At 36.3% G+C, this 14,363-nt stretch overlaps 1 protein-coding gene across 5 annotated transcripts in view; it reads right to left on the minus strand.

Annotated features, from left to right (window-relative positions):
- Positions 1-5,757, minus strand: part of LOC143228881 (uncharacterized) — a 54,541-nt gene extending 48,784 nt beyond the window's left edge. For 4 of the 5 annotated variants that reach the window (XM_076460341.1, XM_076460335.1, XM_076460326.1 and 1 more), the window contains exon 1: positions 4,937-5,500. In XM_076460341.1, coding sequence (XP_076316456.1) covers positions 4,937-4,963 — 27 coding nt within the window. In that variant the 5' untranslated portion in view covers positions 4,964-5,500. Of the gene's footprint in view, positions 1-4,936; positions 5,501-5,643 lie in introns of those variants that run through there. The other variant, XM_076460318.1, reaches the window with a different exon arrangement.
- Between the last annotated feature and the right edge of the window lie 8,606 nt (positions 5,758-14,363).

The raw sequence follows: 14,363 nt of genomic DNA on the forward strand, positions 1-14,363 counted from the left end.
TGGTAAAACCGGTACAACGTTTCGATCACAAATGCGATCATTCCCAAGTACACAAGTCTGAACAATGCTTAAGAATGATTGCTTCAGTGATCGAAGCGTCTTATCTCTTCTAAAAAGATAATCTGTCTTACTGTAAAAGCTGTAACGAATATATCAGCCATTAAATATGTCATGGCATGAACAAGGTGTAATGCAGTAACTATTTTACAGTTACGACAGAAAGTGTTCGTACTCCTGCGTCGTGAGTAGTTTCTTCCTCATAACTTAAAAAGTATCACGATTAGAATATTGAAAGTACAGTATATTATAAATATTATACTAACACACATCTATATACAGTTTTATGTAAATCGAACGACAAATAAACTGTTTCTAAACAAATAACCAAACATAAGAGGGGCAGAAAGTGTTCGTGCGTCTACTTTAATGGTCAGTTGTGTAGCTAGCCTTTCAGGTGAATTACTTGGCGCAATCTCTCCTCATAGCCCTCCATGATCGTTTGACAGTACTAGACTGGTATTTTCTTCCATTCTTCTTTACAGAAGGCCTCCAACTCTTGCAAGTTTTTCAGATGACGCTGATGAACCCTGGTCTTCAACTCATGCCAAACGTTTTCAATTGGGTTAAGATCGGGTGACTGCAATGGCCACTCCAAAACGCTTATATGGTTCATCTGCAACCAGGATTGCACATATTTCGATGTGTGCTTAGGGTCACTGTCGTGTTGGTAAATCCAACGACGCCCAAGCCACAAGTTCTGAGCATCATTCTTGATATAAGTGCCTATTATATCAACACACTCTACTTTTTTCATGATTCCGTTGATGCGGTGAAGGCTGCCTACACCAGAAGAGCTGAAGGAACCACAAAGCATGATCGAACCACCTCCGTGTTTAACTGTAAGGACGATGTTCTTTGGAAGATTTTGTTCCCCTTCTTATGGAAAATATAGCAAACATCATTGTGGCCGAAAAGTTCGATTTTATTCTCGTCTGACCAAAGAATACTCTTCCAACAGGTAAAGGGTTTATCTACATGCTTTCTTGCATACCTCAATCGTGCTTCTAAATGAACAGGCTTTAAATATGGAGTTATACGAGAACAGAATGCTTTGAACCCAAAAAAGCGTAACATGTTCAAAAATGTAAAGGTGCTTACTTCAACCCCAGTTTCCCTTACTAGTTTCTGTACGTCATTACGTGTTAAACGAGGGTTCCTACTAACTTCTCCGAGAACCTTCCTCTTGGTTCTCTCTGGAATTTTGGTAGGGCGTCCGGAACGAGGGAGGTTAGCAGTTTATTCTCTAAGCTTAAACTTGGCAATTATGCTTTGAACAGTAGATATCGGCACATTAAGTTGTGTTGCAATACCGGAAAGAGACACACGAGACTTGTATTTTACAATAATTCGGGTTTTTAAATCAATGGACAGTTGTTTCCTGTTCGCCATGATGACCAAGCATATAATAAAATAAACGGCGCTAAATTGCCGGAAGTACATTTTTTGCTGGCTAAATACCAATAATTATGAACCCAGTGTCTCGTTCTGGAATGGTATAATGTAGTTTATTCACCAAACTAAACAAAATTTTACAGGAATATCAGTTTTTTTCACACGTTCTGAAATGTACGAACACTTTCTGCTCCTATATTTGGTTATATGTTTATAAACAGTTTATTGGTCGTTTAATTTACATAAAAATTTATTTAGATGTGTTAGTACAATATTTATAATATAGTTTACTTCTATTTGACTACTCGCGCCTCCTACTTGTGCAGCGGTATGTCTTCGGATTTACAATGCTAAGATCAGGGGTTCGATTCCCCTCGGTGGGCTCAGCAGACAGCCGATGTGGCTTTGCTATAAGAAAACACGACTACTCGTGATAATTTTTAATTTATGAGCAAAAAACCACTCGGGACGCAGTGGTACGAACACTTTCTGTCTAAATTGTATATATCGTAAGATCAAAATAAAATATGACAACTCTTCTACATCTCATGGTACCAACTGTAAAAAAATATCTTGCAGCAACTATTAGATATGTCATGATATCCATAGAAAGGTTATAATGCTATAGCTGTTCGAGATGCCATGACGTCAGTAAAAATCTCCACTGTGATGCCTAATAACAAATCTGAAAAGCCGTTAATAAAGGTTTCCCATGTTGACATGGCAACATGACATCTGTTATTAAACTCAGCTCATGAGGGCTTTGTGTTCTACTTAAAAAGGTGCCGGTCCATCTCCAATTAACTCCAGTAAAATGCTGGTACCCATCATACACCTGAATAGACTGAAATAACAAGCGTGTTACGTAAGGACAGATAAGCACAACGCGAACCTAATTTGAACGCGAAATTAACGAGTTCAAATTACAAACTCACTGATCCATATTGCCTACGTAATGCGATACCTATCTAATATCTCATGACACCAAAACAAAAGTTATAATTTTTGTTTGTTCACTATTACGCACAAAGATAAGTTATCTGTTCTGTGCCCGCCCTGAGAATCTAGATAAGATTTATAGGGTTATAAGTCCCAAGACTTATTGCTGGGTTACAGCGAAGGAGAGAGCAAAAACGGGAACCCAACAACTGTCTGACATTTGATGACACCGATAGAAAAACGGGAATCCAACAACTGTCTGACATTTGATGACACCGATAGAAAAACGGGAATCCAACAACTGTCTGACATTTGATGACACCGATAGAAAAACGGGAATCCAACAACTGTCTGACATTTGATGACACTGATAGAAAAACTGGAGCAAGCCACTAACATTTCATGATACTAATAGAAGAACTGGAGCAAGCCACTAACATTTCATGATACTAATAGAAGAACTGGAAGCAACAACCACTAACATTTCATGATACTAATAGAAGAACTGGAACAAAGCCACTAACATTTCATGATACTAATAGAAGAACTGAAGCAACAACCACTAACATTTCATGATACTAATAGAAGAACTGGAGCAAACCACTAACATTTCATGATACTAATAGAAGAACTGGAGCAAAACCACTAACATTTCATGATACTAATAGAAGAACTGGAGCAAGCCACTAACATTTCATGATACTAATAGAAGAACTGGAGCAAGCCACTAACATTTCATGATACTAATAGAAGAACTGGAGCAAGCCACTAACATTTCATGATACTAATAGAAGAACTGGAGCAAGCCACTAACATTTCATGATACTAATAGAAGAACTGAAGCAAGCCACTAACATTTCATGATACTAATAGAAGAACTGGAGCAAGCCACTAACATTTCATGATACTAATAGAGGAACTGAAAACACTTTAATTTTTCATGATTAAAGTATGAAACTCTCTCTTTAATTGATTTGGTCAGAAGTTCGTTTTACAAACACGGTAATGCTGCAAGTGCCTAAAAGAAAAGTTGTATTACTGCTTGCTGTGGTTCGCTTTGACATCTTGAAAAAGTTATCTTGTCTTTCTGACACTTTTAAGTTTTAGTTATTGTGTTCAAATGAAGTTCTTAACTGGACACGTGATGTAAATCCATACACTTAAGAAAAACTACATTACAAACACTACCCAGCAAGTCACATGCCAGGTTGTTAATTTATAAGAGAACAATATTTTCTAGTCCTAATATATATAGTAAATGAAATGAAATGAACAGCCTGTTTCATCAAATGTAGGTTTCTGTTTAGGTTTTGCTCCTGAAAAACAAATAATCAGCAATTAATCGATCTTGTGAAGGAATATTTGCCGGTTTCACACGCCATGTTCGAGAAAGTAATAAAGTACTAAGTTAACAACTGTTCATTCCTGTGAATTAACCATTTGACGAGTCATGCCGACTGGGAAGTGAACGATGAATATAAGGGTACTATGTTAACAACTGTTCATTCCTGTGAATTAAACGAAAGAGCTCTTGCGATTTCAAGAAGGAACTAGAATCAGTAACTTTCTATGTGTGGTAGTCCTAACACACCTTTAAAGCAAGCAAACAGCTGGAGAAACGATACATTGAAAACAACATCCACATGGTCAGTATTAAAGTATCGTCTCTGATGGTAAACGTACAGTATTTTTTCTTAAAAAGCGGAATATAATAAACACGCACAGCATTTAGACCCTGCCATATTTTTTTTCGAAACTATTTTGTTGTTCAAATGCTGTGCAAGTAACATCGTGCTTTTAAAATGCTGTACAACACAGATCTAAGAATCATTGTTCACTGGTAGGACTTATTGTGTTGTCCTGCGATTGTGGAATCGCATTGTTTACAAGCAAAACATTGTTATGCTGTTAAGAAGTTGCCCAAACACATTCCAGAACTGCTTAACTTACCTGCAGGACATCAACATGTGTACTGCGTTGGTAAGAATTTAAACACTTGAAAGAGTGACATGTGGCTTAACTTAACTGTGTTGTGATGAGTAAACACGTCCAAAAATCAGGGCGTTTATCCCTATTATTTGGTTCTTTTGGCAAACTTGCTTAGAAATCTGCTCGAGAATCAGTCTTCCAATAAAACTAACGTTTTTACGACTGAGATAACAAAGCCAATGATACTTTAAAAAATGTCATCATATTTGATTAACTATTGGTTAAGGATATTAAGTTAAAAAATCTTAGAGTTAAAACATTTTATAAATTATCGATGGAAAAAATGTATAGAATATATTAACTGGTTTAACAGTCATTACATAAGACGACTGGATAAGCAGTCATTACAACACACTAGTGGTTTAACAGTTATCACACAAGACGACTGATTTAGCAGGCATTACACAAGACACTAATGATTTATCAGTTATCACGACAAGACGACTGATTCAGCAGATATTACACAAAACACGATATTGATACAATATACACTGAAAGTATTTTAACTCAAAGTGTCGACTTAGTTAACTTTGAAATATCAATAACCTTCACTTACCTTCGTTCCCCACTGACGAACTGACATTATATTCTTAGAGAGAGACAAAGCCTTTTTTATCTATAGGGTCTTCAGTATAAGTATTCTAAATTAATTTGGGAAGAGTCCACAGTAAATAGTACAGTCAGTCAACCAATACATTGAACCACTACGTTACATTTTCCCTTCTCAATTTCACTTCCAATGAAAAATAAAAGAAACCTTTAGCATTCACATATATATATATAACAAAGGTGCTTTTAACAAAAAGTTTCATAGCAGAAGTCTGCGAACATCAAAAGATACAAATTTCTGAAATTTATACAAACATAATATAATGGTGCGTATATATCTATAAATAGGTTGCACTATTTTTTACGCCCACTTTACCATTAAAATTGTAATAAAATAAAGTACCAAACGATAAATAAGTTGTCAAAATGATACGACCGTTCACGCGATGTTGTAAGTTATAACTTAACCACGAATGATATTTTATAGACGTCGAGAACATAGAAATGTGAGTTACAGGACCAAGTTCCCTCAAGCACAGAATTACACAGTATCAGAAACAGAATCGCCATTTAACGCACGTGCTGAGCGACGCACGTTAAACATCACCTAACATGAATCGTATGAATTTTTTTACGACAGTTTGTGCTACGCCGGTGATAGTACTACACATTTAGCATAACGTAATTTTGATTTAAAAGAAAACGGCACTTTACCTTGTCAGAAAAGTGAAGATTACGAGCTGTCAACAAAATTTCTGTGACATAAACTGGTCTTTACCCCCCCCTCAAAACATGTTTCAACACACTTGCCCGTATGGTTCTATTAGGTACTTTTTTCCAGAGGCGCAGCGTTACGCTGCTAAGTGTTGTGTGGTTACCATAACGACCACAAATCCGTCTGTTTACTAGCGTCGAGATTATGGAAGATAATTTTAATACTTTTAAGAGACGTATCATTGTCTTCTTAAGTTTTGTTGTGTAAGTTTTAGATGATAGATTGTAAAAGAATGGCAGTAAAAATCCTAAAATGCTATCACAAATATTGGTGTTGACATTCGACAGATGTGGTAAAGTCAAGATGGAACGGTGTATTGCGATTTGGGCCATAGCTTCATTTACGTAACAGAAAGTTAACGATTGATTTCTTCTAAAACTCGTAAATATTGTATAATTGTATTGTATATATATATACAACAAGAAAGCAACAGCAACATGAACAATATTTCATGTTAAACTTTTGACGGGTTAGTACGATTTAACTGTAACTTTTATTGACTCGCCCAACAGCACAGTGGAATATCTCTATACTTCCACCATCAAAAGAGGGTGGGTTTAATGCCATCCGTTTTGTACAAACAAACAAACAAACACTCTTGAGTCAAAATCTGAATGCCGTTTTACGGAAATAGGTCGCGAGCTATGGATCCTTGGATTCATAATTCAGCCATGTATGGGTGATTAGACGTCTCAGTTTTTCCAGAACAGTCCTTTTATTTCTTTGTAGTTTGTACCAGTGTCACGAGACAAGTGATGAATACCTTGTTAATCTGATTAGCTATATAATCATTTGACTAGAGCCATGTGCTCACACAAGTGCATATCTTGGTACATACGCACGCAAGTGCATGCATTTGCACGTACTAGCACAGTTGTGTATATTGGTTCGTGATTACGAAGGCGCTTTTAATGGTACATTTGTTTTTGTTTGTTTGTTTTTGAATTTCGCACAAAGCTACTCGAGGGCTATCTGTACTAGCCGTCCTTAATTTAGCAGTGTAAGACTAGAGGGAAGGCAGCTAGTCATCACCACCCACCACCAACTCTTGGGCTACTCTTTTACCAACGAATAGTGGGATTGACCGTCACATTATAACGCCCCCACGGCTGAAAGGGCGAGCATGTTTGGCGCGACGGGAATGTGGTTGTAGTCGAGCACGCATGTGCCAATATACGCAGGTGCCAGTGCATGTACCAATACATTCACGTGCATGAGGATGTACCATTAATGTCCCGGCATAGCCAAGCGCATTAAGGCGTGCTCGACTACAACCACTTTATGAACATTACTGAAAATAAAACAACCTTTCCCAGCTTTACCACAAGAATTTTATTAAGGGCAAGTTAGGCTAAAGTTAGCAAATGTTTCTTTGGGCAATTAAAGAGGAATCGGTACATGAAGGCCCGGCCTGGCCAAGGGGTTTAGGGCAATCTGAAGGTCGGGGGTTTGAACACACGCCCCACCAAATATGCTCGCCTTTTCTGCCGTAGGGGAATAATATTGTCACAATCAATCCCACTATTAGCTGGGAAAAGAGCAGCCGAAAACTGGTGATGGTGGTCGATAACTAGCTGCCTTCCCTGTAATGTTTCGCTAATAAACTAAGCACTGGCTGGCGCAGATAGCCTTCGTGTAGCTTTGCGCGAATTGCAAAAAGATACAAACAGTATATGATCTAGGCTGTGTAATTTTTGCTTTCACTCAGTTAATATTTTGAGACTGTATTTTCAACGAATTACAAAAGAGGGACGATTATCCAGTAAATGTTTATCTGTAAATTAGTACACGTTATTAGTTACGTGAAACTTCGAAACTAGTACTGAACTAGTAGTCAAAGATATAAACCATATTTTAATTAAATGGACTGACTTTTGCGTCAATCTTTTCTTCACTGAAAAATCTCGATTCCCCTCGGTGGACTCAGCAGATAGCTGGATGTGGCTTTGCTGAAAGAAAAACATACACACACACAATGAATAATCCAAACGATTATCCAGCCCAACAAAAGACAGTCTTATAAGGATAATAATACTGATCAAAGTTTCCAAATTTAGGATCACATGTAGAAACATTTGCTTTTGACGTTTTATTATTATACATATACATATATATATATATATATATATATACGCACCTGAACGCGCATGTATCGTTATAGGCACCTGCTTGTACATATACCAATAAACGCAAGTGAGCGTAAATGAACCCAAATTCGTAGTTTATGCGCGCATGTACCATTATTCGCACCTGCTGGCACGTGTACCAATGTACACACATGTGCATGCATCCACTGATAAACGCTCCTGTGTGCGCATGTACCATTATATCCGCACCTGCGTGCGTATGTATAAATACGTACACGTGCTCGTGCATGTATTATACTGCGTAAGAATGTTAGGCGTGTTTGTGTTTTCTTATAGGAAAGCTACATCGGACTATCTGCTGAGCCTACCGAGTGGAATCGAACCCCTGATTTTAGCTTTGTAAATCCGGAGACATACCGCTGTACTAGCGGGGGGCAAGAATGTTAGGACAATAGAACATTTTGTCATTCTTTCTGTTGTATGTGGCTAATTCTTCCATGCCATTACAGAATGTAAATTTCAGCACTATGGTAATGTTTTACTGATCTTTGTTGATGAGTGAATGAACCAGGATGAGAATACTTGTCATTCTGCAAACTTCTCACGTACTTGTACCAAGGGCATGTCATAAGGGATCTGCTTGAATGAACATAATGATCAGTCTGAGGGTCTGAAATACTTGTTGTGGTACCTCATGCAGTGTCTATGTTTTAAAGGAAGAAGTTAGCAAGGTGCTTGTATATGGTATTAGTATATGCTAAAAAAATCAAGTTAATAGAAAGCCACACATAATCCCTGATAACAACAGTGTTTAACACTAAACATTAAGTTTTGTTGTCCTGCTAAAAAAGCTTAGAGAATTGTCATTAGTACAGAGAGTTCGTATAAAAGCTTTACATGATGCTGGCTGTACTGTCCGATAAACTGATGCAGACTTGAAATGCTCACGAAACACTGTCAGGTACATCCTACATGTTGAGATAAAGACAGGTAAATTTGAAACTAGGAAAGGAAGAGACAGAACACCTAAACTTACTTACACTGATGTTAAGTATCTTTGTTTATACAGCCTTCTGGACAGAAGGAAGACTGCTACTGATCTCAGGCAGGGCATAAACGACCATGTACCAACTGACAGTAAAGTGTCCAGATCTACAGTATCAAGAAAATTGAATATCTGATCGCGTATCAGTTTTTAAAAAATCTTTACTTTGATCTTCAAATATTGTTAAAAGATTGAAATTTGCTAAAAAGTTAAAACCATGACTGCTGATGATTTTAAATGGTGTTATTAATCGATGAGTCCGAGTAAGAAATAATTGGTTCCAAGATGAAAGATACTTACCTCAATGCATACCTATCATGAAGTATGGAAGAGACAGTATGATGGTTTGGGGGTGTTTAACTGCTGGCATTTCAGAAAATATTTGCCAAATAGATGGAAAAATGGACCATCACAAGTACCATTAAATATTGATCAATGATGGTATAGCCAATGGTTTACGTAGTATTGGTAAAGAATTCTACTAGCAAGAAGATAATTACCACAAACACTCATCTAACCTAAGCAGAAAGTACTTAGGGAAGAAAGAAGCTGCTGGAGTCATTGAAGTGATGCTAAGAGCTTCTACAGAGACCAACTCTCAACCCAATTGAGCAGATTTAGGAACTGATAGATAAAATGCCTGACAAATCCAAACGTTACTGCCAAACAAACTTTATGGGAGTGTATTAGAAACACTTGGAGTAAAATCCCAAAGGGTATTTTGATTAAATATTTAGCGATAATACACGAAAGACTGTCTGTAGTTATTACAGCAAAATATTAACTGTTTGCTGAACTCAAGAATTTCCACTGAATTTCTGTTGTACTGAATATTAAGGTCAATAACATATCGATGTTTCACTTGTGATTTACCTTCCATTGTTCTTTGAAAATATCCTGAAATTTGATTTTGTCTTCTCGTAATACTTTTGTATAGTACTGTTCGATTATACGGACTTGCACGCGTATGTACCAGTATATACACTTGTGTGAGCATAGAGTTCTGATCAAGATGATTATATAGCAAATCAGATTAATACGTTGGTTGTGGACGATAGAGGGTTTTATATACAATGAGATTAATAAGGTGGTTGTGGTCGAGTGATAGTTTTATAAACAATTAGATTAAAATCTGGCTCAAACTGTTCTAAAATTTCAAAAAAAATTCCAAACTTAAATTCACGTGCTAATTTTGTGAATTTAAATTTCTAAATTACAACATAAGACATTATAAAGTAGCGAGTGAAAAAGACAATAATTAAACTTCACAAACAACACTTTTAGAATTGTACGTTAGGTAAGAAATGTCGTTTCAGGTTTATGACGTTAAATTCTATTTATAATAACTTGGGAGAAAACAAAAATGAGATATATAAAAATAATTTACATATTCTTTCCTCTGTTTCTATACCAATTTCTATTTTTTGAAAGAGTTACTATCTAGTTGTTTTCAGTCTACGGTTGTTATCGTTAGGATGTTAACACCCCATCAAAACCGTAATGCGAATTTTCCTTTAAATTCATCCATTGAGTAAATTAAAAGAACAAAAAGATCCCGGCATGGCCAGGTGGTTAAGGCACTGAGGGTCTCGGGTTCGAATTCCCGTCATATCAAACACGCTCGCTCTTTTAGCCATAAGGACCTTATAATGTGACGGTCAATCCCACTATTCGTTGGTAAAAGAGTAGCCCAAGAGTTGGCGGTGGGTGGTGATGACTAGCTGCTTTCCCTCTAGTTTTACACTGCTAAATTAGGGACGGCTAGCGCAGATAGCCCTCGTGTAGCTTTGCGCGAAATTCAAAACACACAGCATGCAAAAGAAAAAGATATAAATTTTCTCCATAAAATAAATCAAGACCAATAAGAGGTAAATAAAATCTTGGAAATACTTAATGACAAAAATAAAAACAATTTTCATCTCTATAAAGTTCAAAGTTGTTTCTCTTGTGAAATTTATGTCTGATAATGTACTTCAGTTTGCACGTTGAAAAGTAGGTAATTTATTGCCATCTAGTATTCAAAATTAATACTAACATTTTTTCATCTTCTTTCTAAAGATCGTTAACGAAAATTTAAAACTAAAGCACCATGAACAGAATGAAAACGCTTAAATGTTGACAGAAAAATGTAGTATTTAAAACTGTATTTATGAGATTAACAACAACATGAATGTCGTTATCTGAAATCGACGTCACTATATCTTTTTATTATTATTTTTTTGCTTCAGAATTCTCTGTTGTGATGCTAATCCATAAACAATTTCCTGTTTAGTTTCACTAGCTTAGACGAGTTCTTAAATGTAACATTTATTTCACGTCATTTATCTTATATAACAAGGACTGCCACTATGTGATAAAACAGTCGCGCCAAACATGCTCGCCCTCCCAGTCGTGGGGCGTTATAATGTGATGGTCAATCCCACTGTTCGTTGGTAAAAGAGTAGCCCAAGAGTTGGCGGTGGGTGGTGATGACTAGCTGCCTTCCCTCTAGTCTTACACTGCTAAATTAGGGACGGCTAGCACAGATAGCCCTCGAGTAGCTTTGTGCGAAAGTCCAAAACAAACAAACAAATACTTTATTAACCACATTTTATGATACAAGATGGCGCTTTTAAATATATGTAAGCAGAGTATTTCAATACCGTAAGCAATATTTCTCTAAAAATCTTTAAAAATAATTATTTGAAAAAAGTAAAGGTTTTTTACTTAAATTTCTTTAAGTACTTATGGAAAACATGACAGCACACAATTTTTTCAAGCAAGTAATGAAGATAGAGATTTCTTTGTTTGTGTTTGTTTTTAAATTTTTACGCAAAGCTACGCGAGGGTTACCTGCGTTAGTTGTCCCTAATTAAGCAGTGTGAGACTGGAGAGACGGCAGCTAGTCATCGCCACCTACTGCCACAACTCTTGGGCTGTTCTTTTACCAAGAAATAGTGGAACTGACCGAAACGTTATAACGCACCCACGGCTGAAAGGGCGAGCATGTTTGGTACGACGAGGATGCGAACCCGCGACCCTCAGATTACGAGTCGCACGCCTTAACCCACCTGGCCTTGCCGGGGCCTTAATGTTAAGTACACCCATGTGAGGGTTTAACGTTTTAGTTTCGGTGCTTTCAACATTAGCGATATTTCTTTCCACTTCATTTTAATTTATTTATAGCTGGTAGCTGCGGGCTTTCAACACTAGAAACTAATATGCTTGTACAAGTATCTTAAAAAAACAATTTCATCTGACCTTTTTCAAGTCAAGTCTAAGTTAGCATTATCAAACTTTTCAATGACAATATATTACAATTACAAACGCATTCTTTTCCCATAAAGTGGGTACTTTCATTTCATTCGCGACTTCTTTTATAGTAAACTATAACTTCTTGACGACGAAGACCCATTTCGAAGTAAACATATATATTAGAGACGGCTGATATGGGTATTAAAAACTTTTGTTTCAAACACAAAACAAATGACAACGTTTCAACCTCTTTAGATCATCTTCAGGTCGAAACGGTATTACTTTTTTGTGTTTTAAATTAAAGTTTTTAATACCCATATCAGCCGTCTCTATTGTGTAGATAGGTGTAGGTTTATATATATATATACACACAGACAATAGTTTCCCCAAGTCACAATCACTTATTTCTATATTGAATTGGTCTGCAATAGTTTTACTGTACTTACGTTTGTCTTCAAATGGTAGCTATACTTTTGGTCCCTTAATGGCGAGTGTTAATCACGCTAATGTTAAGTACATCCATGTGATGATTTAACAGCGAATTTATGTATTAACGTTTTTGGTTCTTATAAAAAATAAACATGGAAAATAAATTGCAAAATTGAAATTTACATTCTTACAATAAAGTAAAGAAATAACTGGTGCTATTGTGTTGGTCTGGATTGATTTTATTATATTTTTAGGAAGAAAGTGGCAAAGTTTGATAGAAGCTTATAAACAAATGTATGGTAAAATATAAACTATGATATAAACACAATACAAGTATTAATAATAAAACGGAACAAACTATTAAGTGTTGCAGTTGATTGTTTAGCAATACACCATGATAGAAAGTACACTATAAACAGGTTCGCGGGTTCGAATTCACGTCACATCAAACATGCTCGCCCTTTCAGCCGTGGGGGAATATAATGTGACGGTCAATCCCATTATTCGTTAGTAAAAATATAGCCCAAGAGTTGGCGGTGGGTGGTGATGACATGCTGCCTTCCCTCTAGTCTGACACTGCTAAATTAAGGACGGCTAGCGCAGATAGCCCTCACGTAGCTTTGCGCGAAATTCAAAATTAAACAAACAGTATAAGCACAATACAAGTATTAATAAACAAACGAAACAAAACCATTGAGTGTTGGAGCTGATTGTTCAGCAATACACCATGACAATAGTATTCTGACTACAATATAATATACCTATACAAGTAGACTAATAAACTATGTGTAATACCAATGTACGTTAAGGTACATTACAATATCTATACGTATTATTTTTAAATTTCTTTAAATTACGTCATTAAATACGAATTGGTCGTAATTTATTTTCTACGTGTAAGCTTTCATGCTTCTATAATTTTCACAGGAGTAAAAATATTTCGAATGGACTTTAACTTATAGAATATATTAAATATAGCATAAATTTTGCAGCCTAGACCATGACGGTTGAGTGACTCTCTTGTAATATGAGCATCTGACACTTGCTGCGCACGTATTTTCACAATGTTTACCAGTTCTTGTCCTGTCAAGTTACTAAAAGATAATTATTCAAGACGCGTCTTCCAGTTGTATTCACAATAACAGCTATAAACACTGATGTATCGCTTGCGAAACTGGTCTTGTGGCAGTCTTACCTATCTGCACCAACACATATCATTCAATCCCACTATACATGTTTTCTTGTGGCCACTTAATGGAGCATTAAATAACAAACATTTTACTAATTCTGTCTTTTCCTTTTCTTGTCATTTGTTATAATACATATAATGTTTCTTGTGCCAACTCTGGTTTCCCATGATGCTTTAATACCACTTTAGAATAGCAGCTAAATGTGAAGGAAAAAGATTGGTTTGTTTGTTTGTTTTTGAATTTCGCACAAAACTACATGAGAGCTATCTGTGCTAGCCGTCCATAATTTAGCAGTGTAAGTCTAGAGGGAAGGCAGCTATTCATCACCACCCACCGCCAACTCTTGTGCTACTCTTTTACCAACGAATAGTGGGATTGACCGTAACATTATAAGGCCCCACAGCTGAAAGGGCAAGCATGTTTGTTGTGACGAAGATTCGAACCCGCGACCCTCAGATTACGAGTCGAGTGTCTTAACCAGCTGGCCATGCCGGGCCTTTTATTACGAGAAAATCGAACTAAATTCATGACTAGTTCAGGTATTAACAAAAGACAATTTTAATATTAGGTTTCTATTCGAACAGACCTATTCCAGTGCGTTCTAAAGACACATGGTTTTACATATATTATGTTATCTACTAAACAAATTAACATTTTCAATGGGAACAGAATCA

This window comes from Tachypleus tridentatus, chromosome 1, assembly GCF_004210375.1.
Source record: "Tachypleus tridentatus isolate NWPU-2018 chromosome 1, ASM421037v1, whole genome shotgun sequence".
Taxonomy (NCBI): Eukaryota; Metazoa; Arthropoda; class Merostomata; order Xiphosura; family Limulidae; genus Tachypleus; species Tachypleus tridentatus.